At 39.5% G+C, this 19617-nt stretch overlaps 1 protein-coding gene across 1 annotated transcript; it reads right to left on the bottom strand.

The window, feature by feature from the left end:
• Positions 1–890: 890 nt before the first annotated feature.
• On the bottom strand, positions 891–14127 carry LOC117422724 (WD repeat-containing protein 5). The gene is made up of 14 exons (XM_034037997.3): positions 13921–14127; positions 12309–12454; positions 11354–11462; positions 10866–10939; positions 10495–10584; positions 9718–9807; positions 7449–7532; positions 6750–6805; positions 6419–6465; positions 5908–5983; positions 5697–5730; positions 5485–5559; positions 5164–5251; positions 891–4799 (listed from the first exon to the last, which is right to left on the bottom strand). Exons 2-14 carry the CDS (start codon positions 12387–12389, stop codon positions 4699–4701), a joined length of 1005 nt encoding a protein of 334 aa, XP_033893888.1. The 5' UTR covers positions 12390–12454; positions 13921–14127; the 3' UTR covers positions 891–4698.
• Between the last annotated feature and the right edge of the window lie 5490 nt (positions 14128–19617).

The following is a 19617-nucleotide window of genomic DNA, read 5'->3' as shown; positions in this document are numbered from 1 at the left end:
TGGGCGCCTGGCCAGCAGGGTTCGCTGTAGTGTGATAAGAAGCATTCCCTGCCGGTATTACCTCCCTAACCCACAGGAGCGCCAGAGCCAATGCAACTCTCCCTTCAGAGTCCCAGCGAAGACTTTGCACAGCCAAGACGCGAACCTGCGCTGTATGAAGTATTTATGGAATTTGATGCATTACTGTGAGACTTAACTTTTGTGATTAACAACAGGGAGAGACAAGTTAAAAATGCTCCAGAAATTAAAGTAGCCTGTCCTCAAATGAGGACTATGACAGTTAGAGGGTTAGTAAGAATGCAGTGCTGTGCTTTAGTTACTAAACACATCAAGGTTTCAGAGTTTAGGGGACCCCGCGAGAAGAAATCCAGGGCATCAAGTCTGGTGAGCAAAATAATTTGTTGATGTAATTGACAGCATACCCGTAGGTTAGCTTCACAATTTGTAACTAACTTTACATTGTTTAACGTGTAAAGTTAGCTGGGTATTCAATTCTGTCCAGTTTAACTTTTTTGGCTCTGGTCTTAAGAAGGCCAAGAACAGGTCAAAATAGACTAAAAAAAATATTTAGCTAACTTTACACTGCAAAGTCACATTTCCCAGTAAATAATTGATTAGTAATGGAACGATCCTTACAGGGAAATATTCACCTAACAATCACTATTCCTTTCCAGTTCTCTGAATTACAGCACACAATTAGAAGAGAATGTGCGAACAGCACACATGACATTGTGGATGATGTCCCAGCTAAATGGAATAAAAAAAATTTAAAAAAGCATTGTGTGCCAGCTCCATGGTGACGCTCAATTTTCTGCGATATTTTCTCTTATGGTGTTTATGAAATCCAGTCTACGGGTAGATAGGCAATATGCAGTATTGAAGCACAAACATTACATGTAAAAAACACTTTATTACACCTTGGTTCATTGTCAAAATGAGCATTCAGAAAATCGGAAGCATTTAAGCAGATACAGATATGGTTTTCATGCTGTCCTTTTAACAGAGTCGATTGATATTTGAAATCCTTTGACAGTTTTTCCCTCACTGTATTTTGGAACGACAAAGGCTTCAGAGTATGAATTGTTCAATACCAGCATGAAAATCATGAAACAAAAATTTCAGGTTAAAAAAAAAATTCTTATATTGCATCTATAAACATCACATACGCAAGAAATATAAGCAACGATACAGAACTTTAAAAACAGCAATATTACATTGTTCTGTTTTTTCACAATGCACCCAAAGTATTTTCTTTGCTGAAATCCTATTTGGTCACTGTTTTAAGTCGCATCAAAGATGCTCTCTTGTTGCATGGCGTCAAATCGCACTGAAACACGGAGTCAGCTGTACATTTCCGTGAACGTTTAAGAGAAAGCATGTTCAGAACGATAATGGTTCTGCGGATTTTAGACCCATTTTAATGCTTTTATTTTAAAAGGAGAGCATTACTGATCCTTAGTATCTGTATGATTTTGTCCACAAATCAGCATTGCATGATAATAGTGTTCAGATGCCTACTTAAACCAGTCATTAAAAGTAGTCGCATACTTTCATCTGGGGTCTAAATTACATCAAAAGAATACAGGCAAATACACAACTTAATGACATTTGTTTTTACAGCAAAGGCATGACAGTTTTGCAGGTGGTCAATTTGTACATTTTAATGCAAGGTCTCTGTATGCTGAATGACTTGTGGATAGCATCCAGTGACGGCAGGTCCTGTCCATCTATTGGCACACTAACGCATTATGATAAAAAATAGTAGCTCCAGAGGACAATGCTTTTGAAAACATGGTTTTGTTCCAGAAATGACATTACAAGACGATTTTAAAAACAGTCTTTCAGGTGACAGTTGCCCCAACATATTTCGAAGTGTACTTCTGGGCCTTTATTCACAAAGATATGCACGATACTGTTAACAGCTCAACAGTTGAACACACCGTTCCAAAAAGCCAGCTATCGCACAGTACAGGAGACTGGGGCTGTAGGCACTTTATGGCACAGCTCAGCTGCAAAGGAGTGACTTAATCATTCTACTGAAAGAACGACCCTGCTGCAGTGTGGCTCCCAAGAACCAAATGCATTTCTGCATGTGTGTTTTAACAAGAGCTACCATACCCTCTAAAAGTACATCCAATTTTTTAAGCCTTGTGGAAGATTTTTTCTTGTCTTTTTAAATAAAACATATACAAAAATGACAACATAACATTAATTCTGATTCTTAAATATGTCAAGAATGCACCATGCCAGAATGAAAGTGAGAAAGAGGTTAAGGCAATAGGACATTTTAGGACAGCAATAGCAATGACGATGATGTACTAACAAGGAACAATTTACAGAAAGGCACATGTATTATAGAGATAGTTCAGAGCAGTTTCTTGCTGTTCCTCTGAAAATGAGCTTTTATATATATATATATATTTGTAAAACCAATTGAGAAATGATGGACTGCAAGACTGCCTTTACTGGAAAAAGAGTGAAATGGGGTACTTTTTTTTAACATTATCTTTTATTGTACAATAAAATATTTTTTTGTCAGACATTAAAAGTGAATACTGTAATGGGAAACACAGTACTGAAAATGGCCAACACATGGAGCAACGCATCATTCTTGTATAAGAGAGGACCATTTTCAGTTTCATTTTCCACAGGTACGAGAGTCATCTGAAGGACTGGGGCGAGAGACAACAGCAAGCTTGTCTGTCGTTTACTCATCCTGGCAACTAATCCATAATTAGATTGTAGAACTGGCACTGCCATGTGTAAAAACAATATAACCAGCAAGCACTTCTGATCTGACGTTCTTCATTGGCATTAAACAAGCTTTACTACAATAAAAAAGTACCTTTTATTAATAAGGTCAGTCTACACGCTTGACATTTGATGAAGGTTTGCAGGTCAGCATCCCACCTTGAGCTGAACAACAAGTATGTGATTGGCTTGTGAAGAACAAAAAAGACAGATGTAGGAACTTCCAGTACATGCAGTAGAATCCAGATAAACTATATTGAAACTGTGGAGCTTGGTTGTTAAAAGGCCACATGTTTTACTGTCTTGCAATGGGGACAGAGAGCACACTTTATGTTGCATGACATTAAACAACTTAAATCTCACTGGCCACAGAAAAAAAAAATTGCACTTGCCACAAGGACCCAATGCATGTGGTCTGGAAAAAAAATTAAAAACTTACATAAAATCGGTTATTTGAGAAGAAAAAAAAGGCTTCGTACTCTTGTACATGTAAAGCAGCTACCCAATATTGAAAAAAGCCTACAGTAAAAAGCAAATTATGATTTTGTGCATAATTAATCCAATCAGAAGGTAATATGCAACTTTACATAAAGGTTTGCCAAATATTTACAATTACAAAACCAGCAGAACATCTGTTGCACTTAAAGTTCTAATAAGCCGTGTCAATTAAAGCTGTATCAAAATGAACAGTTACATGTCAAAGGAATGCAAGTCAAGGCACTGGCTGAATCATCTCTCTACTTCATTTGAGTGTTTCGGACATCTGTCAATTATAATAGTGAACCTTGTTTTTTTTGTCTCATTTATTTATGACCGATATTCATCTTAACAAAATGGAACACACATAGCTTACATACAAGTCTTAATCCAAAAGTAGCTCCAGAAAAAAAAAGGGTCTCTACCTAATAAAACACTCCCTCTTAAACCTTAAAGCAGCTCCTTCTTAAAAACAACACACAGCCATGTCTGGCAGTACACAGTGCTAAACCCCAGTACCATTTGGCATACTATAGTATAAATGCATTGTAAAAGTACTGTCAAAATGAGTAGATTTTAAAATCAATAAGGGTTGCTAAACTGGGAACAGGAGGTGCAGAGTGACAGGCTAAATAATCCTGTTACCGCATACGTATCGATTTGTTTGGCCTTAGCAATGTGCCAAGGACTCTCTAGAGGAACCGTGTCCTGAGGGATTAAAAACTGTCGGACGACATGCAACACAGGTACATCGCTTTTGTTTAGTAATTTTTTTTTTTTTTCATGTTTTCTACCAGTCACCATGTTTCAATGTCATAAGACACCCATTGAGTCCTTTCCTCAAATCAAAACAATTTAGAGAAACTGATTTCTGCCAACCTGCAACTTTACTGGGGCTGTCGCGAGTCCACCTTTTATTGTGTTGGTATTTATTAAGATACAAAAATCAATCAGAAATGCCACCTTTAACTGTTTTAAAATGTCTACAAACATAAGGGTATAGTGGAAGAACCCTTGTTCACTAGAGTTAGAGCTAGGTAAGTGGCACAGCATTAGCGTGTATGAAAAAGCGATGTGAAAGTACTGGTTACTGAACTGCAACGATAGGAAACCCAATTCTAGTTACCTATCAGCATTACACTTCTAAAGCTAACTTTTTTACACATAGTTCTTTAGTTATGCATTTACCTTCATTTTTTTTTTTGTTTTTAATTAAACACAAAAGTTGTAATTCACTTTTTTAAATAAGGCAATGAAAAAGTATGTGGTTTGGGATTAGTTTGCTCCAGTCAAGACAGTTTGTCCACATTCTCAACAACTCAAACTTGTTTGCCTCCATACTGAATTTCTTCGTTCCGTCACACTGCTGCCAGCACCAGATCATGAATTATGTTCCTGCTGTATAAAGTCCTTGTTGGGGGGGGGGGGAAAATAATAAAATACAAATTAAAAAAAAAACTCCTCTCTGGCTTAGCAGTCGCTCCTCCAAAGTTTGATGGTTTTGTCGTTTTCTAGAGCTGCTGATGCAACTATGTTTTCTGTTGGGTGACAGGCTGTTGAGATAACGACATCTAAAAAGAAGCACAATGCAACACATGTTAAAGGTTAATGCCCAACACGTGAAATCAGCAGAGGCACATAACGAGATCCTTCAGGTCAACTGCTGACAAGTACAGCACATGAATCAAAACTTACTTTATCATCATAGACACTGAACCTCAAAACGGTTGTCATTACATGTATCTTTTTTTTTTTTTTTTTTTACTATTTCTACATTTTAAACATGAATGACACTCATCCACCAAAAGTCATTTTGCAAATATTTTAAAAGGATGTTACTGCATCTTCGGCAAGGTACATTTTTATATTAATTAGTACAGAAAGGAGTGAGCCCTGCCCCCAAAGACCATGAGCTGACCAGTGACTGTCCCTTACCTGTATGGCCCTGTAGTTTCTGCACAATCTCCTTGGTTTGTAGATTCCAGATGTACACCATATTGTCCTCCGAACCAGACACAATCCACTAGAAAACAGCAGGCCACAGCTCAAAACTGGGGTTTCATATCGGGTGCAACCCAGAACAATTAAGTCTATGGGTATAATAATTGGCTCATTTGATATTCAAAGACATTTTAGCAAATCCATTTAAACTCACCATTTATATTTAGTTTTAAAGGATCTAAAAGACCCACCACCAACAATCTTATAAAACAACTTAAAACAGCAATTTAAATACAAGCTAGCAATTCAACTTACCTTGCCACCAGTGACTGAGAAATTGGCAAATATACAATATTTCTCATTTTTGTGTCCAGTGTATGTCTTCAGGCACTGAAAAACAAAATGAAAAGGAGTGTCTGGTGGATCTGGGATGTTTACTTTTAATTCTCAAAACTTTACTTTAGCACTTCCAGATCATTGATGCAGAAACTCTACCAACAAACTGAAACCATCAAAAGAAAACATACCTTTCCTTTACTGTAGTCCCACAGCTTCAGAGTACTGCAAACAGCAACACATACAAATGAAAGGAAAACGTTAGCGAAATATCAAAGTCACAACTTCAAGTATTTCATTTAATAAATTACAATATTAGCATATTCATTGAGATACCTTGTTGTCTGTTTTACATTTTAAAAAAACCTGAATTTCACTTCAGGTTTAGGGGCTCAGACTTACTTGTCCAACGTTGCAGCCAGGATGTATTTGCCATTAGGAGAAAATTTCACAAATGACACTGGGGGGTTATCATCATCTAAAAAGGAGAAATATAACTGGGAGTAAAGATATGTCAAGTCTTTATCTTATATACACAGATTGTTTTTTTTTTTTAAAACTTTAAAATTAATTTACAGTTGAAGTACTGTAGCACACAATTTGGCTCCTTAGGTTAGTGCTTCCCAACCTTTCACAGTCTTTGAACACGTGACAGGTAGCCTTTGGTTCTGTTGAAGCAGAGACCGTAAAATAATTCTCATGCTAGAATAAATCAATGACCGGGAAATAAGTGCAACTAAGTATTTCCGAGGCACAGGGCTTGTTTGTTGAGGTGTTGCATTTTGGTTCATGGGGAACAGTTAGATGCATGAAAATTTGGGGATTAGCCAGACCAAAAATTGTGAACCTCTGCTTTAGGACGTTAATGACCCATTACCAATCAAAGTAATTACTAGGTAGTTATCATACTCACCAATAAGCGTTTTCAGACACTGGCCCGACGCTGTGTCCCAGATTCGACTGCAAGGACACAGAAACGTTAGAGACCTGGTTAACACATGTCTATTGATGTTGTCCAGAGAATTATTGATCCCATCTCCTTACATGATGCATGGTTTATTTTAATGATCTAAACCACGGTGGCTATTAATGTCGCTGCCCTGAAATCCTGCTCTGCTGTACATTAAAATAGAGCTCTATGAATTGAAATTATTGACTAAATAAATAAAACATAAAATCCACTTCATAGAAGCCCAAAGTATATTGAAGGTGACTAAGTAGGCTATTGAAATGAAGAGACTTACCAGAGTCCGTCATAACTGCTGGAGACAATCAATGACCCATCTCTATTGAAATGCACCTGCAGAAAAAATAAAACTTTATATCCTATTTGGACAAAGCCATTGACAAATCAAACTAAAAGAAACACACACCCACAAAGGTTTACTACGTATGCATGCAGACAGTCACAAAAAAACTGTTTCAGTTGGTTGTTCTTTACCATTCATATGGTACATAAACACATCAACACAAACCAGTGCATGGAGAGAGTAGAACGGAAGGGGGGGCTTTGTGGTTAGAATTAATGAGAATGGAGACAACTGTCTGTTTTTAAACAGACCAAGAACACATGGAATTTTCCATGCAAACCAAAAAATAAATAAATTAAGTAGAAAATAAGTACAGGGTGCATTTGGAATAAAACCTGTAGAATTCCAAATTATTTTCCGTTTCTAATCTAAATCAGTAAAAAAAAAAAAAAAAAAAAGTTTTGTAAGGCACTGACTGAGCAGCCCAAATGAGCTGCATTTTTGCCACTCATTGTTTTGGATAATGTTTCAAAGAAAAACATCTGGCACAATACATATCTGTATGCAGCATAAGCAAACTCAACTTACACGCCTGCCTCATTCAATACAGTGGATTGTGCTCAGACACAGTTGCACATTTTAAAAATCATACGTTATGAGGGGAAATGGAATAAGTAACAGAGAGAGACTCACAGCAGAGACTGGGTCAGAGTGTGCAGGCAGGGTCTTCAGACACTTCCCAGTTTTGACATCCCATATCCTCACACTTTCATCAAACTGCAGGGAGAACAGTTCACAAACCTAGCTTAGTCTGTGCCAAATACCTCCAAAGCTAGATCAATAAGTAATGCAAGCCAATTATAATCTTCAGAATACAAACCAGAACACACACATGCAACAAAAGAGTATTCAATTAGTAAGTGAATATGTTATAAAGTCTCTTTAAAATACAGACAAAAATACTGAACTTTCACGAAAACAAAAATCAATCATATTTAGTTCAGATCAAAAGGTTCTTTGGTTTGGAATAGCCAAGCTGACATCCTCAGATTTCCCCCAGAGCAAATCCATTTTTCTCAATTATAACATGCATGCAGCCAACACACTTGTATCGCATTTCAAACTCTTTTTTAAAAAATGTGTGTTACTAAGGCTGAGGCGATGCATTGTATCGTTTGACAACTATCGACAGTCAAGCCTGTGCAGCGTTTTTGTGTAAAGGAAAGCTTTTATGTTTTATTAAATTTGGAATCGGCAATTATTTCTTGCATTAAGCTGCAGAGCTTCTCTGCTCCCCTCAGGTCTGACTCTCTGAATCTGCATGTGATTGAGCTCACTTTCTCCCCCTGTTTACTGATGGGATTGGATCTGTGCAGGAGTCTTCAAAGTAACAGAGCAAGTGAAGAGCGTTGTGCTAGAATTACAAGTACTGTATCGACCGAGATACAATGCCTTTCAATGTTTGACAATTATTTTCTAAAGCAAGACAAGAAAAGTAAAGAAAGTAATGTTTGGGATACTCCAGTAACTAATTAGCGTGACCATTTAATGAGATACAGAGGCCGCGCTAGCCTTAAATGTGCATTTGTAAAAAACATACCATCTCAAAATCTGTGTTTTCAACCACAACATCTGTGTTTTTTACATATTGCATAAACAGTTGTATTTTCCAGTGTAACTATTTCAGATTAACGAAGTTAACACGCAAAACAGTACACAGTATAAATAATGGTAGTAGAAATAGACAAAGACAAGCTTACTGTGAAACGTTTTCTTTTGAAAATCCCCCCTTCACAACGTAAAAATCAGTGTTGTAGAACATGTAATAATGTCTCTTAATGTTTAAAGGTGCTTTCTGTTTTCCTTTTAGCAACCAAGTCGAAAATGACTTGTGTGCTTTCCAAATCAAAGTCTTAATAATGCTCAGGAGCTTCCGTTGAAATTGTCATGTTTTAGATGATCCTCACGTAAACGAGAGTGTTTGCTGATCTGTACTCTGCTCTGACAGCTAAAACTCCATTCTGCTGGTACACAAGTTACAGGTATCGTAATTGCTGCAAGTTTTGCAAAAGCAGGAAAGATGTCGTAATAGTTCTCAATAAAAACCCTGCTGGCCTCATCCATGATCTTTAAACCATGATTTTTGAGCATGTGTTTTACTTGTCCAAATTATTGCCTGACAGTGTCAACAGGCAAGATGCTCGGATACAGATTACTGAGTCGCTCCAACACCAGAGATGTGTGCAGTGCTATATGGGATAAAGAGAGGATGCAGGGAGCGGTGGAACCATTTTTACATGTTGCATTGCATAAAACTATTTCGTAATATAAACAAAATTATTGGACAGGTATGAAAAAGGGAAATGTTGTCTTATACATCTGCGTTTTAGAAACGCACTGCTGTTTTGTGTTTTATTAAATGTCCTGCATATATAGAATGCATAATTCTGCGTAAAAGCGACCTCAGGCGATGGTACTCCACAAAACGTCAAACAAAATCTGCACGTGCCAGTCATCGCTTAATTAAAACAAAATGTGGACACTATCATGTTCCTTAACACAATTCAAATATAAGCAACAGACAACACTCTTGTTACTAAACTGCTGTGGACAGCGATACATTTTTTTAATTTGTTTTTTTCTGCTGATTGGTTGTTACTCTGATTGTACTGGTACAAATCAACAAATAACGTAAAATAAATAAATCATATATTTGATTACTACTGTATCATAAACTGGTGTAACCAATTTAATACACATCATTTTAAAGTGTTATTTGCAGTGTTACACAGTAATCCACAGCTCCACATGTATTATTGCATTTTTGTTACCCTTTCATAACGTTGATGAATCGGCTTTTTTTGGAGAACGATAAATCGATAGTGAAAAATTAAGCATCGCCCCAGCCGTGTGTGTTACTGTAATCAGCAAACAAATTAAAAACAACTTTAAAATGACTTACTGATCCCGAGACAATCAGATTGGATTGAGGGTTGAAGTTACAGCAGAATACATAGTTGCTGTGGCCCTTCAACGTTTTCAGACATTTACCCTGTTGGGGACCAAAATGTTACATAAGTACACTACAGTAAAATATTCAATTAGAAATCAAACTCCCCTAACTCCAGTGTCACTAAATTATACTTGCATCTAGAATTGTGAAACACATATGGGTTAGGTAGTTATTTTATAACCCCATGCACAGAATAAGTTTAAGGCTTGGATTTCCCACAACCTTAACAGGCGTAATTACAAAGTGTGACTGTAGCATCATTTTGACCCTATAGCTGCACAAGGAGGAAAAAGATAGCATATGTGTCTTGTTACATGGTGCAGTTTCTATGGGGGGTCTAAGGGAAACAGTAAAAGCAGCCAGACACCAGTAGCTACTACAGTGAGGCCACAGTGCTGATAAAGCCAGCAAAGGTTATTGCTCGATAAAATGAAAATCTGTCAAATTCCTGTGACTTAAATGGCTCTTCCTTTATGCATTTGAGCACAGACAGCCAGTTTTAGCAGCAAGGCAATACTGTATTTATGACATTACAAAACAAACAAGGATACAATGCCACCTGTTTTCATGTGCAACACTCCCATGCCAATTTACAAGAATAAATGTGATCTTGTCAAGCCTGTAAACAGCTAGGGAGATAAGGTGCATGTAAATGCCTTATCTTAGTGATGGTTTCTGTGACCTTGGCGACTGCTGAATTGATGAGAACCCAGCAAACTCTCTTACCGAGCTGACATCCCATATTTTAAGAGTTTTATCATCAGAGGCAGACACGAGGAGGTTCGAGTCCGAGGACCAGGCAACATCAGAGATGCCCTGAAAAAACAAAACCAACCCCATATGAAGCAGTACATTCAATGCTGTCGAATTAAAGCAGATATTTCAGTTCAGGCATATTTACACATTTGAACCTTCTGTTTCTAGTTAAGCCAAACATGCCTGTTACGTCATACAATGCAATAAAAGTAGATGATCTAGAACACATTATAAAGGAAAATCTCCCTTTAAATTATGACCATCCAATTTCAAAACACATGCATAAATAAAAATGCCAAGCTGAAACCTTAAGAAAACCCACAAAATAAAGTTTGACGTACAAGTTTGTGTCCAGATATTGTTTTCTCAAACTTCCCGTCATATGCTCCCCATATTTTGATCAGTTTATCAGCAGCTGTAAGCACAGAAAGACTCCTTAGGGATACAGATGTTCACAGGCAAATACATACACACAAACACACACCCAGTGGATGATGTTCTCTACACATTACACAATAAACAAACTAATGAGATGATGCCTTTCTAAGTAAAATGAACGGGGGTTTGAAATAATTGTAACATTTACTGTAAACACATTAGAGGTGCTCTATAATTTTTGTAAACGTACACAAGCATTTAGGCAATACTTGAAAATGCTGAAATGCATTAGAATATTTGTCATTTTATTTTTGGTGGTGACTTTTTCAGATTTTGAGGTTTAAACGTCTAGCACATTCCAGTTTCTGGCAAACGGATGGCAGATGCACCGTCATGCGCTCCAGACAACGAGGAATATAAGCATTTCTTAAGAAAATCTATTTGTACTTACAGGAGCTTGCCAGCCACTCTCCACTGGGGCTGAACTTCACAGATGAGACAGCTTTTGTGTGTCCTGCTAACGTGAACTTCAAGGTGTATGTTGGCTTCAGAGGAGCTGACTGTTGGGCAATACACAGATTATATATATATATAAAACTATTTATTTACATTACATCTTTTGATATGTCACGTTAACACCTAATATATAGATGTGAATCGTACCATTTGAAACTACAAGGGAGTCCTGTATAAACACCACCTTTTTACTTCTCTGAAAGACTTTGCAAATCACTACAGAAGTAAGGAGGAAATGTATGTTCAAATACTGAAAGCCAATGCATTCACAAATAAGAGTATATTTTAAACATATAAAACACATTGCACAATCGACCACAATCCCAGTAGCTCAAATACAGATTTTTAATCCAAAGTAGAAGAGGCCATCCCAGCACTAGTCAAAATATTAAGCCAAAATATAGACATCCAACAAATTCCTTTAGAAACGTAATGTTCATCACCCTTTTAAGAGATATGCATTGGCTGAAAATGTGTATTTGCACATATTACCCATTTTGTTTTTGGAAACCCACTCGCTGCCAATGAAAACACCCTTGGCTTGCTTTGAATTTCATGGCGGATCTAAAGATAAAACTTCACAATGCAGATACAGAAAATTAACAAACACAAACAGCTAATTATGCCTGTTACTTGGCCTGGGAAATAATGTTGTTTTAAATTGCTCTGCCACTGTTATTACCAAATAATTCAAAAGAAAACTTCACACTTCAAAAAGGGCCTTTTCCTAAAATGTAATCTCAATTAAATCAAAAAGGCAGGTCACATGCTCAAGAGCCAGTAGATTCATTTATACTGTTATGCATCTGAATTATGAAAAATGTTTATAAATGTATGTAGGTTTAACAATGGTATAATACGACATGCGTCCTATAAGCTTCATTTCCTACCTTGCTCTGACTTGCAGATGCTGATGGAGTAGACTGTGTTTTACTTGCTTCAGTCTCAGGTTTCTTCTCTTCTGTTGCCATGGTTACAAGTGAATCAGAATATCTTCCCTAATGTGGAAGGTGTCAGCACAACCCACCAGCACAATCTAGAAATTAAAATAATATTTTACAAATCTAGTGGTAAATAAACTAAATAGTCAACACACACGCACACACAATGCCTGGTTTTGCAGGTTCACAGCCCGCCAAATTGCATGATACTACAATATAACAAATTATATTGTAATACTTAAAAGTTGTGAATAATGGTTTATGTTCGAACCTAAAGACGACACAATGTATTATTTAAACCGCATCATGAAAGCCTGGAACCAGACTGCAGTGTGTGATGCATTAAGTTTCTGGGTCTCGTGACGTATACAAAACGATTTATTTTCTGTGTTAAGCAGCAGGTGCATCCAGTGCGGAGTAAAGGACTGTACAAAATGACAAAACAACTAAAAGCCTACATAAAAATCATTCTTTTAGACAGAGGCTGTTAATTAATGCAAGGATTAGAAATGTATAATATATATTACACTTGCCATTTAAATAATTTACCCATACAATATGCTAAAACAACATCAGGCCGAAACCTTGAACAACCACCTCAATAAACCTGTGTCTATTCAGAATCCAGTGCTGACTGTGGTATGAATGAAACAGGACAGGCATTGATGTCTGTCAAGCGGTCTCCTGCAATGCAAGCCAGCTGATGGATGCACAGTACTCGCTTCCCAAAAAACATAACCTTAAAGAATATAAAATACATTAAAATAATAAAATAAAATATTTTCTAGTAGAAACAGAATTGGACTACGTCGGCTACTGCATAAACCACACTTGGGGACATACGCTTCCAGCTGATTATTTTCGTATGAATTGGTTTGGTTTTAAAGCAAATTGCGTTCATTGAATGTAGTCGTAATGCTGCGATGAAACTGGTTTCTAGATTATATTGTATTGCTTGTCATCCAGTAATACGAGTAGCTAGATCAAAGGAAAAGTCGGTATGGGTTTCTTACCCTATTTGTGGCATTCGTAAATATCGCCAGTATACGTGCTAGGGTCGTTATGTATAGTGTAAGTACAGTAGTAGTGGAGCATGTAGAGTCCTTGTATTGCTATACGTTTCACATTGTATCGATTGTGTATTGTACAGACTACGCTACGTGCTACATTTAGAAATGATTAAACAACGTCCGTTTGATTTTTACCGTGGATGCAGTAATTTGTGTGCAATAGTAGCAATTTGAGATGTAATATGGTTGTGCTATTTAATTGTAGACGCGAGGCCTGGCTCGAAAAAAAAAGCATCACTTACTCAGTCTGGACCAGACAGATACTCGCCCTGGCCAACAAGCCTACGTGTACGTTCCATCTTAAAAGTTTAGAAATGAATGTTTAACACGGTATCTTTACTGGAATATCGGAAGCTCAATTTCTGTTGAAATCCCACGAATGCATTCCATCGACGGCGCTGGGACCAAAATTCATGCATGATTTCTTTTTTTGCACATGAATTATTTTTTCTATTCCTTCCATTCAAACAATAAAACGCGAAATTACTCACCCCTCGGATGTCGGCTTTGCAGTACAGCTCGCCTCTTTATAGGTAAGTCTCCAGATTTAACGATTGTACGAAAACCTCTTTTGTACAGTAATGTGAATTTTCCCCCCTCCGTTGAATTACAACGAAGAAACCTTGGCTTTACTCCTCAGGCGGGGAATGTGGCGACCGACAGCCACCGCGCATGTGCATGGGCAATACAGGCACAATACATACGGCAACCAAGGAGGGACATTGTGTTGAAACGACCAAGGCACAGCATTTTCGAATGTAGATCATTGTGTTGGTTTTGCAGGACAGACAGAGGCAGCATGCAACGTGGTTTCATAAAAGGTAATACAGTCATCTGTGAACTTATTTGCCTGTAGGAAGTGTCACATACAAATGTATATATATTTTTTTAAATATCTTTTTATTATTTTTTAGAATATATAAACAATACATGCATCCCTACAATTAAGTTGAATTCTCTATCTTAAAACTGAATAAACTGCAACATCTTTACAATACAATTTAAAATAATTAAAAAAAATACCTATAGCCTCTTTGACAAGTTACGTATTGCTTGCAATAAAATTTAAATAATTAAATAAATAATTAGATAGATAAATAAATAAAGTCTCTTGTGCATTACATATTCGTTTCTGTTAAAATAATTAGTTGCATCTGACCAAAGTATTGTATGTTTTCTTTTAATTCCCTGCAAACTATTTATTTATTTATTTAGATGCAATATTTTAAAATCTGGTAATTGTTGGCTTTACAATCAAGAGAATCTCCACATGTTATGGACTTGCAAAAAAATGACTTTAACTGAATCCCCCACATTGGCTTTGTTAGGCATTACAGAAAACCTCAACTTAAATAGAATTCAAACCCAATTAGTCTTAAGCATGTTACTCACTGCTAAAAAGGCTATAATGATGCTTTGGAAAGAAAAGCAACCACCATCACTTACAATGTGGAAAAAACATAACACTGGATGTCATTCTATTAAAAAATAGGAGAGTGAAGGCAAGATGTTGGCCAAACGGAAATTTGAAGGCGCTCACAAGTATAGAACAAAATTCAATCCGGAGTGGTCATCTTCTGCACCAGAATGGCGTTGCAAACGTTGCGACAAAATCAACCAATACCAAGGAAGAAGGGCTGTAGAGCAACACGTCAACTACGAAAAGAAGAAAAGTTTGGTGGGTGTGGCACCTTTGCAAAGTTTTTTTTGTGCCAACTTGTTCTCCTTTGCAAGAAAAGGTGTCCAAGGCTGAGGTGCTATTTTCTAATTTTCTTGCTGAACACAATCTGCCAATCGCCACTGCGAACCACATTGGGCCTTTAAGTAAGGGCTGTTTTTCCCCCGACAGGGAAATCGCCAAAGCCTATACTTCAGCTGTGACGAAAACATGCTGTATAATTAATGATGCACTTGCCCCACACTTTCTTTCACCTACAGTAGTCCATTAAATCAGGCCCGTTTTCAATCGGCATGGAGGGAAGCAATGACTGGTCTCAAGAAAATTAATCCAGTCACTGTTCGTCTATGCTACAGTATGTATGTATTCATTTATTTTGCAAGTTACTGACAATTAATAGGCTGTACTTTGCTAGCGGTCATTGTTTTGTGTGTTTAATTAAATTGCTACTTATTTAGTATTTAGATAATCTCACAAATCGCAGTTTTCAGAACTTGAGATCTCTGCACCGGTGTAGGGCCAGAAAGTGATACATCATCAAAATGAGGTACGCGTTCCTGTTTAACGCCAAAAAATGGTACGCTGTCAATGCTGTGATCGACTACTGCACACTACGAACAATACAAACTGTAGTTCACCCAAAAAATGTATATGTTTACAATTTTAGATAACCCAGTTTGTTGCTCATCATTTAAAGTCACATACATTTACTGAATTGTGAAAATAATTATATTAAAAAGAACTTTAAGGGCCAAAGTCAGTTCATCGTACCCCTTTCAGCAGGTGTTTCCTTGTTTTCTGAGCTAAAATCATTTGCACGTAATCATTTGCATGTACCATTTTTAACACGCACCACAAAACAACACAACGCCAGTGTTCCAGACTAGTTACTAATAAATGTAAATTATGAGTTCTGTATGACAGCTTTGGTGTTCCACAATCGTGCTCAGTTTTATAGGAAAACACAATTCCTGTTTTCTAAATGTTCACAGAAAGGCTGATTTATTATCACAATGAAGTAGAGATATTCCACCCTAGTTTCAAATCTAAAGGTTATCTGAAAGCACGCTCTTGCCAGTGATAGTTTGGTGGTAAACCACAGACAAGATCTGCGGTAACTTTCACCCTCTGTTAACTCTGGGTAAGACATACGCATTGAATTGCTTTACACTTACACTGGATGGGTTATGTAGCCTTAGGACCAAACACTAATTGTAAAAAGCACAAAGGCTAGATTTGATTGCACATGGTTATAACCTTACATTAGTGACATTAAAATAAAATATAATATTAGAGAATCAAAAGGCAAAAGAAAGTGTGGGTAGCTGTGTGGCGTAGTGGTTAGGGCTCTGGACTCTTGACCGGAGGGTCGTGGGTTCAATCCCTGGTGGGGACACTGCTGCTGTACCCTTGAGCAAGGTACTTTACAAACTACATTGCTCCAGTAAAAACCCAACTGTAAAAATGGGTATTGTATGTAAAAATAATGTGATATCTGCTAACAATTGTAAGTTGGCCTGGATAAGGGCATCTGCTAAGAAATAAATAATAAAAAAAAAAAAAATTATTGATTAAGATTATGATTAACTGGCAACAACTATGTAGTACATTTTACTGTACTGTACTTATTCTCTATCTGTGTGAATATTGGCACATCAGACTCATGTAAAGGTCGGTCTTCATTGTTTGTTTTGCTTTGTGCATCTGTTTTTCTATAGTATGACTGTCTGTATTGCTTTATAGAAACCTTAAGTAATCTTTTTAGACATACAATTGGACCCATCCACCAGAAAGATATTATTTTCAAAGAAATCCAAGTTCTGGCCTTTTGGAAATGTATATAATTTTGTTTGTGTAGTATTTAGGACAAGGATGTTATGGATCCCAGTACAGAAAACCCACAGACCAAAGCCAGGACTGTCATGCAAATATTAGGACATTCACTGAATACATGAACATATGTACACCCCTTTCCCCCATCTGCCATTTAAAAGACAATTTCTCTCAAGCAATAATAAAAAGACCATTTTTCAAAGCCTCCACCACTACCACCACACACACACATCTGTGTTGGGACTAGCTGGGATAACAGTATTACACGATTACATGTACAAAGTGTTGTTCTTTTTTTATTTAATACGGGAGAATCGCAACCATCAGAGGATCGAGAGCGTGAAGCCGTGTTTGCTTGGGATTGGTGGTTGGTGCACTGGGGCGTGCCCTGGGCGTGGGGATAAATAGCGGGCTGCTGCAGCTGAGGAGCTGCTGTTGAGACTGAGAGACAAGCTGGAGTGAGAGAAAGAGCGCAGAAAAAACAGCCAAGGAGAGCAGAAGAGAAGCGGGACTAAAAAGGAACCAGAGACTCCACTTAGTGACTGTAGCACACAACCGAAACAGGTGTTTTTTTACTTTCTTTTCTTTTTTTTATTATTTGTCACAGTCCAGGTAGCACTATGCTGCTCAGCTGTAGTTGCACCACTAGCTGGTAAAGCAGCACCCTTTTACCTGTGTAAAGTAGAGTGTAGAGTCCTGGCTTAATAAAAAATGTGAATTCGAGAACCCGCAAATCCTGTGTCCTTCATTTTCCCACAAAAGCTGCATTGGTGATCAGAAGTGGGATTATGGAGATGACACCGCAACCAGAACAGGCCGAGAGGTCAGAACAGGCTGAGAGGCCAGGATGGAGCGATCGCAGGGAGCTGTCTGCAATGAGAGCCATGGAGAGCGAGAGGGAGGCGGCTGCAGTAGGAGCTGGGTGCCGTGGAGAGCGAGTGGACGGGAACAGTCAGCACCAAGGGACGAGAGACACACTGAGACTGGGACAGCCTGAGAAGCCAAGGTGAAGCAACCTCAGCGGATGGATGAGAGACCGGGTTGCCAAGGTGCAGGCTGAGGTCGAACGAGAGGCAGCCACAGGGATACAGGACCCAGAGGGAAGCGAATGGCAAAGGCAGCTGGCATGGAGCGACTGGGGGTGGAGGAGCGACCGCACCAGAGTGGCGATGAAGCGGCAGTGCCGCGAAGAGCAGTGGGAGAAAAGAGAGTCCATCTGGGGTAGCGCATACAAGTGTGGGGCACTTCTGCCACGTCCCGGTGGAGGGGGGTCCATGTACAGCCTTGGTCAACACTGGTGCGACCCGATATGATCACCAGGGAGCTGCGCCCATGCAAGGAAGAGGGACCATGGCGATCCTGGTGGGCGGCCGGATAGCGAAACACCCTGTGTGGGTAGCTACAGTACAGGACCCCTGCAGCCTGGACTTTTTGAGAAGTACTGGCAGCCAGCTGGACCTCCAGACGGGGATCCTACACTTCCAGGAGGGCCCGGCTGTCGCCATGGCCCACTTGCCCGATGACTGTGACCAGCTTGAGGAACCAACACCTATCAAGCTGCGGCCTTGCCATCACCTTCCTGGGCCACTGGGTCAGAAGAGAGGGGAGATAAGCACCAAGCCGGACAAGGTGACTGCTGCTCGGGAGTCGTCCACCCCCACTGACCAACGGCAACTCTGAGGATTCCTGGGCCTGGCCTCCTACTATCGCAACTTCTTCCAGGACTTCGCCAGCATCGCCGCTCCCCTGCACCAGCTGCTGTGCAAGGTAGAACCCTTCAAATGGACAGAGGAACGCCAGGCTGCGTTTGACACCCTCCAGGAGGTACTGACACAGTCCCCGGTGCTCTCCCCCACCTGGATCCCAGCCTATCATTCCTCCTGGACACGGACACCAACAATGAGGAGATTGGAGCTGTGCTGTCCTAAGAAGGGCCCAACGGTGAGAGGGTGGTGGCCTACTACAGCCGGTCCCTCGGTCCGGCACTTCCAGCACTACGTGTGTGACCTTGCCTTTACCACCCGGACAGGCTACACAGCGTTGCAGTGGCTCCTGACGTTCAAGGAGCCGAGGGTTGCCCACTGGATTGAGCAGCTGCAGTTCATCCACTTCAAATTCCAGCACCAGGCTGGGGCTCACCATGCCAATGCAGTCACCCTGTCCCACCGCCCTTGCGTCAGAGAGGAGTGCAACCACTGCCCGAAGTGGGAGGCCCGGGAGAGGGAGAGGGCCATGACCAGGAACAGAGCCAGGAGGCATCAGTGAGTGGCGCTGCAGCGCCACCCGTAAATGATCCAGGGATCGCTTACACACCCCCCACCAGCAGTTTCCCGTCATCGGATCCATGGAGAAGGTGGGGGTCGACATCTTGGGCCCGTTCCCATGCTCGGACAAGTGGAACCGATACGTCCTGGTAGCCCTCGACTACAAAGTGGCCTGAAGCCTATGTGCTGCCCAACCAGGAGGCGGAGATGGTGACTGAAGCACTGCTGGAGGGGTTCTTCAGCCTATTCAGGATCTCCCAGGAGCTCCACAGCGACCAGGGACGGAACTTTAAATCGAAGGTGTTTGTGGTCTAGCTGGCCATTACCACCGCCAGTCACCAACGCCGTACAGGACTCCACCTCCTGCACCCCGTGCTCTTGATGTTGGGCCACGAACTTCGCACCCCTGCTGA

The sequence above is a fragment of the Acipenser ruthenus genome, chromosome 15 (genome assembly GCF_902713425.1).
Source record: "Acipenser ruthenus chromosome 15, fAciRut3.2 maternal haplotype, whole genome shotgun sequence".
Classification (NCBI taxonomy): Eukaryota; Metazoa; Chordata; class Actinopteri; order Acipenseriformes; family Acipenseridae; genus Acipenser; species Acipenser ruthenus.
This window is presented reverse-complemented; position numbering and strand designations above follow the sequence as displayed.

What these genes read in the sequence shown, in the direction of transcription:
- LOC117422724 (XM_034037997.3), bottom strand. Translation starts at nt 12,389, where the DNA reads ATGGCAACAGAAGAGAAGAAACCTGAGACTGAAGCAAGTAAAACACAG. An exon ending in TCTCAGTCACTGGTGGCAAG is followed by an intron (nt 5,252 to 5,484) that starts GTAAGTTGAATT and finishes GCTGTTTTCTAG; the next exon opens with TGGATTGTGTCTGGTTCGGA. An exon ending in GAAACTACAGGGCCATACAG is followed by an intron (nt 4,800 to 5,163) that starts GTAAGGGACAGT and finishes GCTTCTTTTTAG; the next exon opens with ATGTCGTTATCTCAACAGCC.